The 14,616-nt window shown below is 35.7% G+C and overlaps 1 protein-coding gene across 2 annotated transcripts; it reads left to right on the top strand.

Annotated features, from left to right (window-relative positions):
- The first annotated feature begins 1,171 nt into the window (after positions 1-1,171).
- slc37a2 (solute carrier family 37 member 2) lies at positions 1,172-14,342 on the top strand. 2 transcript variants are annotated; one of them, XM_084414604.1, is made up of 18 exons: positions 1,172-1,848; positions 2,557-2,638; positions 2,821-2,911; positions 3,426-3,504; positions 3,584-3,719; positions 4,153-4,229; positions 5,504-5,670; positions 5,774-5,811; positions 7,180-7,317; positions 9,492-9,582; positions 9,698-9,760; positions 9,839-9,924; positions 10,399-10,447; positions 10,878-10,951; positions 11,138-11,216; positions 11,425-11,522; positions 11,661-11,725; positions 13,971-14,342. In XM_084414604.1, the coding sequence occupies exons 1-18, from the start codon at positions 1,793-1,795 to the stop codon at positions 13,984-13,986; spliced, it is 1,485 nt and encodes a 494-aa protein (XP_084270730.1). In that variant the 5' UTR covers positions 1,172-1,792; the 3' UTR covers positions 13,987-14,342. The 2 variants fall into 2 exon arrangements, with proteins under 2 accessions (XP_084270730.1, XP_084270731.1); XM_084414605.1 differs by having other exon boundaries at positions 1,244-1,848; positions 11,661-11,773.
- The last annotated feature ends 274 nt before the right edge of the window (positions 14,343-14,616 follow it).

Below are 14,616 nucleotides of genomic sequence, written 5' to 3'. Positions count from 1 at the left end.
TCAATTGTATTGTCAGTGCAACCTATGCTCAAGATATGTGCAGGATGAGCAACATACATATTTTGAATAAACACTGTAATATTAAAATTATTTAAATCTGATACCTAAATCTGAGTGAATGAGTAAAACTGTAACTATAAGGAACTATTGTACTTTATTTTGATAAAGTATTGAATGTCAAATATCATATTACTGTTGCCTAAATAAAAAAGAAAGAAAGCAGGACCATGCACAATTAATTTATCACAATTAAGGTTTTTTTTTTTTGGGGGGGGGGGGGGGGGGTTATACTTTATTTATTTACTCCTACTAAAATCACTGTAACTGGTGTATTGCTTTAACACTTATCGATTTGTTTTTGTAATTAGGAAAATTTAATTAGGAATAAATAATTAGGAACAGCCTTCTAAAATTTATTTAGAATTTTTTAAAAAAATCGAAAAGCTCAAAGAACTGTATTCCTGCTAAATGAATTTAACATTATGTTTGTGATGCCCTTTAATTTTAAGTTCCTTTTGTGTGTGTGTGTGTGTGTGTGTGTGTGTGTGTGTGTGTGTGTGTGTGTGTGTGTGTGTGTGTGTGTGTGTGTGTGTGTGTGTGTGTGTGTGTGTGTGTGTGTGTGTGTGTGTGTGTGTGTGTGTGTGTGTGTGTGTGTTTCAATTTATACTTGCAAAATGTGAAAATGTTTAAAAGAAATGTCAAGAACTTGCTGTTGAATTCTGTCATTTTGATTTTTGAAAATCAAGACCAAAACAACCATAGACCAAAGTTTCCCAAACTGGGATCTGCAAAACCCTGGCGGCTCCTGTGGGAACTGCAGGGGGTTCTTACATTAATTAAACTATAATAATTAATTGATAAAAGGTTACATTTAAATGAATAAATAGTTTGAAAATAATAACAATTCAAATATTTTTGCACATATATTAAACACAATATTTTATTTGTTTACATGCATGTCATGTGACCATTGACCGACATCAGAGAACCGTGAACATGTGACAATGTTGCTAAATTATTGAAATATTGAACATTTTAAAACATTTTAATACATAATCACTAAATACTTAAGTCAATATTTCAGGTCAAAGTGGTTCGGCTGACAAAAGTTTGTGAATCCCTGCCATAAAGACAATGGGGCCAGTTTAAACGAATAATGAAGGGTTAAGGTGATGACGTCAATCTGTAGGCTATCACGTGTTCACTCCGCCGTGAGATCGAGTCCAGTGTGTGCCGCAAATCCGGGATGGAAATTGAAAACAGGAATGGCGACGGTTCAGCTGCACTGCCTGAGCTAAAGATCAATGAATTCTCATGTGATGTTGTAGACCAGACTAACGGGTATTAATAGCACCCGGCTTAAAACGTAGACGGACCACCAGTCAAGGCAACCATGGAAATCTTTGGAAATTCAGAGCGCTTTAAGGTTTTTCCACCTCTGGAATTAGGAAATGACAGTACGTCTCCGATACTTTAAAGGCAACATTTACATCTGGTTTAGGATTCCCGGCTTCCAATGAACATGTTTAGATGGACTCGTAGTTTTAGGTCGTGAGAAATTAACGCAAACTGATCTGAGGTACAAAACGCGATTAGTCAGCTAGTTTCGTTGTATGTTTGTTTTAGGCTAAGTTAAGTTACTTGCTTTTGATTTTACGGGTACGATTTTAATCTTAAGTTTGCGTTTTTACGAATTTTAATAGAAATGGGATTTTTTATGTATTGTTTATAACGTCGGTTAATCTTTAGTAAAGCTATTTTTTTTTTACAACGAAACCAACAACCTGTAAAAATGAGATCTCTTGCCCCGGGCATTAAACTCATTACCTCTTTCTCCAGAGACAGCTGGTGAGTAACAGCCCTATGTAAACACATCATACTTGTGTACAGATAACAGGCTTTATGATGTTACATTTATCCCATCATGTGGGTTTTGTATTGTTGCAGACGTGATTATTGATTTTTGGTAATGTTATTGATTTTTGACGCTGCTTAAAAGTCCCTCGTTAATCATCGGTAATGTTTTCAGTTAGTGCTAATGTACATCTCAACGTGTTGAATACACAATTTTATTTAATTTATGTATTTGTTTTATCTGATTAAAAATCACTAACCACAATTTAAGTATGCAGTGCACCGTATAAATTAATTTACTTACTCAAAACACTCTTTTCGAATTATTATTTTTGTTTTGTTTTATTTGTTAAGAATCTTCCATCACAGTTTAAACCTGCTTATTCATATGTGTGTACCTGATCAGTAACCACAGAGCAGAGAGGTTTCTCTTTTGCAGTGTGCATAGCCCTCAGACTGATGTACACTGTGTTAACCATGCTCCCCCCCCCCCACAGGAAATGTGTAAAAAAATTCATATAGATCATTCAGTGTGTGTATGTGTTTGCCTTAGGTGAAGTGTCTTCCTGTGCGTCACGAAATGTGGTTTCATTTCTATCACTGCTGACTGTTTTATGTAATAAGGCAAACACATTCTGCTTGCACCAATATTGTAAAAAAAATTTTTTAAAAACGTTCCTTTTATTTATTCCTTTTGATTAGGTACAGATTCTCCATCCTCATCCTAACATTTGTCTTCTACACCAGCTACCACCTCTCTCGAAAGCCTATCAGTATTGTCAAGGTAATAAAAATTCATAGACCTGGAAACTAAACATTAACTAGTGATAGGCCTGATCTGTAGGTCATGCAACAAACAGATTTTGTTATACAGATAAATCACATGATTGCAGTTGCATGTGTAAGATGTGTTAAATAATACATATATATATATAAAAAAAAAAATTTTTTTTTTTTTTTTGACAGAGTCAGCTGCACAGAAACTGCTCTAATGTTATTCACCCAGCAGACCTCAACATCACTGACAATGACACCTGGTGTGATTGGGCTCCTTTTGGTGAGTTTGATTCTTTTGAATAAAGTAAGATCTGCACTTCATCCCTCCATCCATACACTTTGAAAAGTTTGCTAATTTGCTTAAAAATGCAGTAAAAATATTGTGAAATATTATTACAACTTACAATATCTATTTTTACATATTTTAAAAAGCAATGCATGGCAAAGTTGCATTTTCAGCATCATTACTCCAGTCTTCAGTGTCACATGATCCTTCAGAAATCATTCAAAGATGGTGTTTTGATTGCTCAAGAAACTGTTGAAAACTGTTGTGCTGCTTAATGTTTTTGTGGAAACAGAGATTTTCTTTCAGCATTCTTTGTGAATTGTACGTTTAAAAGAACAACATTTATTTGAAAAATAAATCTTTTGAAACATTGTGTTTTTGTCACTTTTGATCAATTAGAATGTCCTTGCTGAATCAAAGTATTCATTTCTAAAAAAAAAAGGTCTTTCTGACCTTAAAACTTTTAAACAGTAGTGTGTATTAACGCATCAATCTCTGTTCAATTCAGACCAGAACAATTACCAGAACCTATTTGGAGTGTTGGACAACTGCTTCCTCGTTGCATATGCTATCGGCATGTTCTTTAGGTATGATATTGGATTTTCTTTGTTAGACTGGTGTGTTTTGCTTGAGGTATAACATCTGTTTTTGAAATATTTTTGACAGTGGGATGTTTGGAGAGCGACTGCCCTTGCGTTACTACCTGAGCTCAGGGATGCTTCTCAGTGGCCTTTTCACCGCTCTTTTTGGCCTGGGATTTTACTGGCGAATCCACTCTTTGTGGTATTATTGCTTAGTTCAGGTAAGCTAGATATATTTTATAAATATAAACCAATGTATAAAGGTGTGTTGCTTAGTGAAAAATTCATCTAAATCTCAACTTTGCCAGAGAGAGAAAGAGTCCCAGAATTTCTCATTGCGAAACCAAAAAAACAGAAGTGATTCTTCCCCAATGGCACGTTTCTAGTCAGGAGTGATTTTTCAAAATTAAACTAAAAGCATTTGGCATATTGTCAATTAAAAACATTATAAGTGTTTGACAGACAGAAATGTATCAGGTTGAGCATTATCTTAGTTCAGTCTTACTGGCCCAGAGTTATTTCACAGTAAACCTTGAGTCATGTTGGTACGAGTCACACGGCTAGCACATGACCGAACCATGCGGATTACACTGCTTCTTGAACATGTCCCATGTGCTCATTAGGTTTGCTGATTGATACGTTTTTCTTTTGCAGGCCTTAAATGGTCTGGTGCAGACAACAGGCTGGCCGGCAGTGGTGGCGTGTGTTGGAAACTGGTTTGGGAAGGGAAAGTAAGTGACTGTCAAATTCTGTGCTGCTTGCTCAGTATATGTGTTGTTGACAGTGCAGAATTGTATCTGCATTTTCCACTAACACAACTAAATGCAGATCTCCACAGTCCATACCTGCTGCTACAATCCCACAATGCCTAACATAAAAAAAAATATGACACATTTCAGGGTGAAACAGGATATTAAACAAGAGAATGCATCATTATCCATCAGGAATTGATTGGATGGTGAACAGTGTTTTTTTTTTTTTTTTTTTTTTTTAAAGAGCCAGATATGAATTTGAGTTAGTAAAACTATTCCAAATAACTATTTATAAGCTATTTATTAACGTTATCCAATAACCTGCATGACCTAAGTTATGCCAGAGGCAGACAAAGTTATTACATTTTGATTAAAAACTTTTGGGAACACTTTACAAAAAGGTTTCATTTGTTAACATTAGTTAACTACATTAGTAAACATAAACTAACAATGAACAATACTTCTGCAGCATTTATTAATCTTAGTTAATGTTAATCTCAACATTTACTAATACATTATTAAAATCAAACATTTTATCTGTTCAGTTAACATTAGTTAACACACTGTGAACTAAATTATAATGCTCACTGTTAGTTTATGTAAGTAAATGCATTAACTAATGTTAACAAATGGTACCTTATTGTAAAGCGTTACCAGGCTTTTTTTCATGCTTTAAATATTATTCTCATAATTTTTGGGTCAGTACGATTATTTTTATTATTTTTATGTTTTATTTTATGTAAGTGACAGTACAGACATTTATAATATTACAAAAGATTTATGTTTCAAATAAATGCTGTCCGTTTGAACTTTCTATTAATTAAAAAAATCCAGAATTTTTTTATCCTGGTTAACACAAAAATATGAAGTAGAACAAAGACTGGAGTAATGATGCTGAAAATCCAGGTTTCCCATCACAGGATTAAATTACATTTTACAAAATATATTCAATAAAAAAAATTAAAAAAAATTCTAATAATATTTTAAAATATTACTGTTTTTACTGTGTTTTTGACCACATAAACGCAGCCTTGTTGAGCAGAAAAGTCTTTTTAAAAACATTCAAAGATCTTAACACCACACTTTTGAAAGGCAGTGCATTAATAAAGTAAATGGGGTCCTTTTTGATTTCATGTTGACCTTGAAATTCCAAAATCAATATAACTCCAAATTAATTGGTAATTGAATCTTAAGATTGTCAAAATGCCAGGTTGCTCTGTATATTCAGTCCTCCTGATGCTCTGTTCATGCAGGCGTGGATTCATCATGGGAATCTGGAATTCTCACACCTCAGTGGGAAACATTCTTGGTTCGCTTATTGCTGGGGTCTATGTGTCATCCGCGTGGGGCCTGTCATTCATTGTGCCTGGTATCATCATCGCTTGCACTGGAGTCATCTGCTTTTTCTTCTTGGTTGAAAGTAAGTCACACATGTTATATCAGAGGGGAATTGGCATGTTTTGCATCCATGTTGTCAACAAAAGACAGGAACAGAATCACACCATGCGGTTTCTCTTTTACAGAACCTGAAGATGTGAACTGTACTCCACCACAACACCACGTGAGTTCATTTAAAAATGACTTTTCTCCTGCTGCTAAATATTTGACGAGGTATCTACTCAATGAAACTTTAAAGCTAGGTTCTCTACCATAAATTTGCTTAACTTGCATGACCAGCCAAACAGAAGTTCTCCCCTCACAGCCATTTCATATGTGAGCTGAGTTGCAAACTAATGTGAAAAAGGCTTACAACAGATAAAACATTTTTGACAAATTGAAGTATTTGCTTTACCTCTGGCCTCTCATTTGCAACAAGATAGTACACAGCACTAGTGAATTGGCTGAGAAATTACCTGAGAATTGAAAGCAGAAAAAGCACTCGTGAACAGAGAGAAAATAGTTCGTAATGCAATCTGGATGAGTTTTAGCTGTCTGTTGAACTGTGTTATTAACTAAAGGGGGTCGCACACCGGATGCGCAGCTCGGCGCGGCGCGGCGTCTTTTAAATTCGAACACATTATTCTCTATGAGGGTACACACACCGGCGGCGCCTTTCGGTGTCTGTCCGCGGCACCCAGCAACGGCTCAGGACCGTGTTCAAAATCCTGCCGCGCCACAGAGCGCCATTTACATAGTTTTATATTAAATTTACATTTATGTGTCTCAAATCGTAGTTAATGTATATACAGACTTAACCCTGTGCTGCAATATACATTTAGTTTTATATTTATTTACAGAAATCAGAAAATTGCTGATGTTATCGGATTTTCAGGTGAGAGTTGTCCTAGACGTGGCGGGGCGCGGCGCTGAGCTGCGCGTCCGGTGTGCGGCCCCCTTAAGTTGATCTCAGTGGCTGGAATTCATTACATGACTTTTCAAATCTGAACATTTAAGAACACTTGCTGACTTTGTAAATGGTTACATAGGACAAACTGGTCATACTCTAAGCTTCTAAAGCTCATACACTAAATGACTGAGATTCACACACTACCAGTTTTTCAAGTTGTGCCGAACACAACAAACCTACACAGAAACGTGCCTCATTGCTAAAAGACTCACGATCAAATAAAAACAGTATGTGTTCTAAATTCAGCTCAAAATATCAAACATGTTTGATACCCTCCAACTGGAAGGAATCATAGTTTGAAGCTAAGAAAGAAAAATGGGAGTCTCTGCCCATCATACACTGATTTTCTATGAAATCTGTCAACTCTGTCTAACCAAAATCTGCAGAGTGGCTATAATTTCCAGCAACTAGCATTGACTCCTCCAAACTGCAAATCAGGAGGAAAAGCTGTGCAAAAGTCATGTAGTGTATTCCACCATTAAGTATACAGTATGTACTTTAAGTATTGTCTCTTACTGTTCTTCCTTTAACAGACAGTTTTTCCTCCATTATATAACACTAACAAGGCTCTATTGTGTTTAGGAGAGTGTGGAGCAGGAGCCTCTCTTGAGGAACTCGTCCAGTAATGAGGAGATCTTCAGCAGTCACACCTCCACAGCCGTGGAGCCGGTGGAAGATCACACAGAAGCCATCAGCTTCAGCGGAGCGCTCAAGATTCCTGTGAGTGACCTGTTATTCACAGTTTTACTCCCACAGCTGTTAGTCAGTCTATGTAAAGAATGTATTTTTAAGAGATGGAGTTGACCTGATCTGTTCATCATTGTAGATGAGCCAATTCTGTCAAGTGTAAAAAAAAAAAAAAAATCATGCTTTTTGCTTTCCCAATCTAAATATATATTTTTTGCTAAAGTGTACACTGAAAGAAAAATGTTTTTCTTGCTAGTATTTTTGTCTTGTTTTCTATAAAACAAATATTTAAACATTCTTAAGTCAATGTACATTTACAGGGGAAGCAAAATGGGAAAGTTAAATCCCACACAAATCCCACTTAAAGGGATAGTTGACCCTAACATGAAAATCATGTCATAATTTACTCACCCTGGAGTTGTTCTAATGCCGTATGACCTATCTTTTTTAGACTATAAAAGGAGAAAAGAAAAAAAAAAGAAAGAAATGCCCCACTCATGCTCGTCCATGTAATGGCAGTGAATAGTGACCAGCATCAAGCTTTAAAACAGAGTTTTTTTTTTAACCTGCAAAAGTGTGTAAGGCGGGTGCCAGTAAGTCTGGCTACCCCGCGAGAAAGCAAAAGGCTGTCCTGAGAATTAACATTTGAACACTCTCTTGCATATGTAACAGCAACATCCAAGATGCACCATACAGTGCAGCTCACACCTCACTTTTACAGTCTCATCATCTCCCCCTACTCCCCCGATTCTCCTTCTCACCTAAAACTCACTAAAAACCTATGCAATGTTAAATGTGTACAATAAGTAATTATACATGTTTGGTATCATTTGAAATGTCTAAGTGTGACTGGCATGTAGTAGTAAGTAACAGATCCGCACACCGAATAAGCTCCCATTCAAAAAAAAAATTTTTTTATATACTCCTGTGGATACTAAGTGTGACTGGCACACTTCTCATTCCCAAAGAAGTAAAACAAAAGGTAATAAAGTTTTTAAGAGTTTAGATAACTTGCATACAGAGGAGGGTGCGTCTTCCAGGCAAATGGCCTCCTGCTCTCAAAAGGTGTAAACTCTGAATGCAAATTCCCATTGTTAGCAAATGATTCCATGTGAAAGAAGTTTCTGTCTTGGTCTGGGTATATAATGAATTGCAACAAGAGGCTCAGGGCGATTTGTAACTCAAATGAGCCTGTGATGCTGAGTGTATGCTAAACACTTCGCATCATGTGTTTTATAATGTCAGGTTCGCATCTTCGCTCTTTATTCCAGAGCATTTGATGTTTTGTATTTATTATCTCTGAACTGATTATGAAATTGGCATGATACATTTACCTGGCATAATAAATCATTACATTTGATTTTATTCCGACTGACTCTGAAATTGTTTTCCCAAGTGGATTAAACGGATTCGTATGTTACCGCAATTTTTGCGTCATATTTATGACGACTAATATTTGGCACTAATTCAAGTGTATGTGTTTTGCAAAGACAAGAACTGAATTTCTGTATAGGGCAGCAAAAGTGCTGCTTGACCAACCTAAATCTGGGTGTGTTTTAATTTAATGTTACTTTAGATAAGTGTATGTGGGAAACCACGGCATGGCCAATCCAAAGCTGTTATAAGACAAGTAAAGTTGGTTAATTGACTTATATCTGTAGTAGTGGCCATCCCTACTTAATAAAATAAATAAAAATAATGATAAATCATCAAAATTAAGTGAGTTTGTGCTTAAAACAAGAAAAAATATGTTTAAAAAAATTTATTCAAAGGGAAATCAAGATTATTTTTCTTACCTCTAAACTCAAATTTCAAGCAAACAAGACTTAAATATCTTAAGTAATTTTGCTTCTCATGTTAGTGTATAGTGTATCTTGATTTAAAAATGTTTCTAAATTTTTTGTGGAAAATAAGACGTATTACAGTGTAAAATGCTAAAATAAAAAGTCTTCAAACATTTTTAGTCCATTTTTGGATTTACATTTATTCCTTTACCTTTAGCAGATGCTTCACGTAAAGTAACTTGTATGACAAATGCAACGAAATAAGCAATTCACCCTATTGAGGAACATCAGAAATAAGGAAATAAGATGTTGCAAATGTGTACAAGTTCGTACAGAACAGTAACAGCTACATTCATTTGTTGCCAGGACAGAAGTAAATATCATAATGTCATTGTTGAAAAATGTACTGTCTTCATTCTGCAGGGTGTGGTGGAGTTCTCCTTGTGTTTGCTCTTTGCCAAGTTGGTCAGCTACACCTTCCTCTACTGGCTTCCTTTATACATCTCTAATATTGGTAAGAATCCTTCATCAGATGCTCTCAGATCTCTTTCGGCTCTTATGCACAAATAAACAGTCCAAAAAATCCCCTATAGATTGCTACAAATCACAGAATCTGCTCTATTCCTTAGCTCATTTTGATCCTAAAGAAGCTGGGGACCTTTCTACATTATTTGATGTTGGAGGAATCGTGGGTAAGCAAGTGGATATGATAAATATTAGATTTATTTTAGCCATTAGAAATATCTAAGTGTTTTTCTTTTCTGTGTTAGGTGGCATACTGGCTGGATTGATATCTGACTACAGCGGGGGCCGAGCCACGACTTGCTGTGCCATGTTGATTATTGCTGCTCCTATGGTGAGTCTCAATTGTTCTTTTGCCTTATTTTTTCCCAGACTTTGAGCAAAATGTCTACAAAATAAACACGAAATGCAAACTTGCGTTTTAGCGAGGTATTGCAAATTGATTTGAACTATTAAGAGGATGTAAAAGCACTGAATGTTCCCTTATCCATTAACTAAAGCTAATCCATTCGTTTTATGGACCATCAAATTTGTATTCGTTCAGATTTAATGTGCAATGTTTATATCTAGCGACACTGATTCTGTCTGTAAATGTTCCTCATAGTAGATTGTGCTTCCTAGAGAAAAGTGTCAAACTGGCTAGCTCGCAACAAGTTGTCAAAGTTTGCTCACAGTTTTTACAGACTACTGAAATCTTGTACACACAACGCCTTCAAGCTCGAGTTTACCTGTGAACCTCTCTAAATGGATGGACAGGTTTATCTTTCCTTAGAGAACTGCTTATTCATATTTGCTTTTCTTTCTCAAGCTGTTCCTGTTTAATAAGGTCGGCCAGAATGGCTTGCCAACCACCATCGGTGAGTATGGAGTACCAACCTTTTTGTGTGTGTTTTTTGTGTTTTTTTGGGGGGGGGGGGGTTGTGTTTTGTGTGTTTGTGTTTATTTGCATGTTGTGTTGGTTTTGTGTTTTTTTTTGTTGTTTTTTTTTTTTGGTCAGAAAAACATATTTTTTCTTTTGCATAGGTGGTTTGAAATCCACCATGAACTTTTTTTTTTTTTTTTTTTTGCATGCGTTTCAGCCTGCATGATCAGAATTGAAGATTGTTTTTTTTTTTTTCTAATACTTAAATTGCATTAAAGTTAAGTTTGCCTTTGAATCCACCACAACAGTCCAATGATGTTGTTAATTATCAATTAAACAATTATCTTGTGAATATTGATTCCCACAAATAACAGCATGTCTCTTTTGTGTCTGCACCTCCACCTATGCCCTTTTCTGACCCGCAGGCATGTTGCTGTGGTGTGGTGCTCTCGTGAATGGACCCTACGCCCTCATCACCACTGCTGTATCAGCTGACTTAGTAAGCGTTTTCCTCCATGTGCTCTTCACATGGACATTTGTAAAGTTTCAAAAAATAAATAAAGACTCAAAACAGATTTATCAACACTGACCTTTAAAATCTCGCTGTCAATAACTGATCAATAAACTGTTTTGTAATGTATCAAGCTTTATGTGTTGTAAATTTCATGTTTTTCTTATCTTTTAGGGAACCCACGAGTGTCTGAGAGGGAACTCTAGGGCACTGTCCACTGTGACCGCCATTATTGACGGCACTGGATCAATAGGTATGCAGGGAATGTGAGGGTTTTTTTCTATTTATTGTGTTATAATCTGGCAGTGAATTTTAAACGTTTTGTACTTGGCAGTTAAAAATCGAGCAATGTTTTTAAAAGGCTATTGACAGTAAATTTAAATGTAACATTCAGAAACAAATGTTTGTTTTGAAAACTTCACAATTGTTACATATTGTGTAACATGTTTAATGACCTCTAGGTGCCGCTGTTGGGCCTCTGTTGGCTGGTCTGATCTCTCCCACCGGTTGGAACAATGTTTTCTATATGCTCATTACTGCTGATGTACTGGCCTGCCTGGTGAGACTTCAGTTGCTGTTTATCATAATGATTGTTTATTCCAATATTATCTGTAATATTATCCAGTGTGTAATAGCATGAAGGATGTGTGTTTTCAAGCCAGTTTCTCACTGTCTCCCCTTGTTCTTATTTCTGTAGCTGTTGTCCAGACTCGTCTATAAGGAGGTCAGAGGATGGTGCGGATACACTACAAGGCAGAGAGGGTGAATATCCCTAATTCACTCTTGTTCTTTGCATTTATGGTGAAATATGTAAGGAGATCCTGAATATATTCATGTAAATGTATTGGTATATAATATATATATATATATATATATATATATATATATATATATATATAGGGCTGTCAATAGATTAACATTTGCACCCTTTGTGTTCATAATTACATACTTATTGTGAAATTTAAGCGTACATCATTTATCTTGTTTAGCGTGATTATTTTGTCAGCATTTGCTATCCAGTAAAGTAAACTCTCAGACTGAAGGATGATTCTCACAAAACAGTATTTTCTGCAAGCTTTTTTTCAAAGTAAATTTAGGTGTCTTTCCAAAAAAGGACCCTTAGAGACTCCAAAATGACACCTAATAACCAAATGATATAAGGAGTCCATATAATTCATACATTTATGCACACCAAAGCTCACATGAAAGAAAAAAATTCAGACCAAAACTTTTCAGAATTCAGTGTACAGTGCAACAGCAAAGAGCTTGTTTAGAGCTTTTTAGTGCTTGTTTACGTTTTAGAAATTTTAGTCAAGTTTCGATACTGAACAGAACCACATGGGGAAAAAATCCTGTACACGGATCCATTCAGAATTACTAAACACAGCAACATACACATGACAGTTATAAAATGTACTGAAATGTGTCTGTGCATAAATACAATGTGCGATCAGTGTGCCAAAAGCGCACGTGCACATTTTTTGTAGCATCTATATAACGGACTCGCGCGTACTTACTGTACGAGTCCTATATGTTCGTGTTTTAAAGCTAAACGGACAACTGGCCGCGAGTTACTGTTCTCTCTGCCATCTCAGATGTTATAGCCTAAGACTGATTTTCTTTGCATTAGTGCTTTTTTGGACTGGATAACTGGACTGAAAACTTTCCTGGTGTTTTGCTGCTTAAAATGATCTGATTGGAAACAGAGAAGCGAAAGGTTTAGAATAGAAAGTTCTTGCGGCATTGTAGATGCGTGTGATAAACTCCTTACTTCTAAGATCATCTAACTGCGTGACATAAATTACTTTAATGTCATAATTTTGCATGCTTCATTAATTTATTTGCGTAAAATTATTTTAACTTGCTATAGATTTTGAATTAATTGCATGCGTTAACGTTGACAGCCCTAATTCAAATTAAAATATATATGTGTATATATATGTATATATGTGTGTGTATGTGTGTATATATGTATATGTGCATGAATTTCTCTGTTATATATATTTTTTCATTTGCCCTCTCTTCACCTTAAGATTGTAATGAAGATATTGAATATTTTATTTGAATATTTAATAAAAAATACATTAATAGACACTTCTATAATTATTCAAAAATTTTGACCTGTAGTGTATAAATAAAGTTGTTGTGGTTTTCTATTTAAATATATTTTAAAAAGTAATTTATTTCCTGTGTTGGCAAAGCTAAATTTCATGTGTCACATGATCCTTCAGAGATCATTCTAATAGGCTGATTAAGAAATGTTTTGATTATTCTTCAATAGGAGGTCATCATCTTTACTAGCACTTTTACAGGTTTTTGTTATTTTTTTTTATTTTTTTTTCTAAATCTTCCATGCTATGACATCATTGGCAGATGACTTTATTAAGGTTTATTTTTAACCATCAATATTTAGCTAGTGGCCTTTAAATCTGCAGAATGATGCTGCTTGGGCTAATTGCCATTACATGTACTTGATATTAGTGGCTGCCCAAAATACATATCGTCATTACCAAAGCAATTCTGTGCTTGAACTAATTGGGCCTTCCTGCTTTCCATATAATTCAGTGAAGGCTATTTTTGGAGATTGCAAGGCAATCACAATTACTCCAAGAGGTTGCAACCCGTCTTGGGAGCTGTTAGTTTTTACTGTTTTCCCAAATGACTAGCAGAAATGTGTGTGTTGAGGTGGAAAATGATGTATGCACTTCAACTGTAATATCATTATGTCTCTAACACCCTTGTAATTATCAGTCAGTTTTTTTTTCCGGTAATGAATTTTCCATTAAAACAAAAAAGGCTAAACTAAGCCTTTTTTGTGCTTTTTACTACATGCATTCATTCCACTAATGGTCTCCAATAGCCACTTTTGACACTCGTCAAATCCACAGGTGGTGACCATTTGATCTGGTTTTTGTTTTATTACATTGAGTGAATCTGCTGATTATTAGGGAAGCGTTTAATTTTGCACCATGTGTTTGCAGTGGTTTCATCTGTTCTTTTCTTTCAGGTTCAAAGAGATCTGAGGAACAAGTGAATATCACACCTGCGACGGAAAATTACCTGCAGCATAACGACAAAAAAGGGACCCAGGATTGATCCAACACACCAAGCCTTTTTAAGCCCCAGGGTTATTTTATATGAAAATTGTAACATGAGACTTTCATCCTTTTATACTGACAATGGAACAAAGCTCATCTGCTGCAGTGAAGGAGGAGGAGAGTCACACACTCCCTCGTCCACACGTCACCTGAGCGAGATGAACACAAGAGAATCACTAAGCTCCTTCATTTTAATACAGGATGTTTTTAGTGACTGATGCTTAATACAAATGTACCTTTTTTCTTGCATTAAAATATGCCATCAGTGCTCAGTCCTTTTATCTGCGCGGTGTTTGTGATTATTCATAACCTCACTTCATGTTTGTTATTGGCCTGGCTCTCCGTGCAATTGAATCGCGCCTGCAGTATGTGTGTGTTTGAACAAGACCTGAATAAGTATTGCAGTAGGTACTGAGGTCGTAATCATGTACGTACACACTTAATCTCTCAACTTTGTAAAAATAGCAGGTACTGTAGCTCAGAGCATCCCAAGAGAACCTCTCGGCTTTATTCCCTGAGGCTTCATGTGTGCGGAAGAACGCTAGCAGGCTTTCT

Source organism: Rutilus rutilus (genome assembly GCF_951802725.1).
Source record: "Rutilus rutilus genome assembly, chromosome: 7".
Lineage (NCBI taxonomy): Eukaryota > Metazoa > Chordata > Actinopteri > Cypriniformes > Leuciscidae > Rutilus > Rutilus rutilus.
Note: the sequence above shows the minus strand (reverse complement) of the source record. Positions and strands in the feature narration are given on the sequence as shown.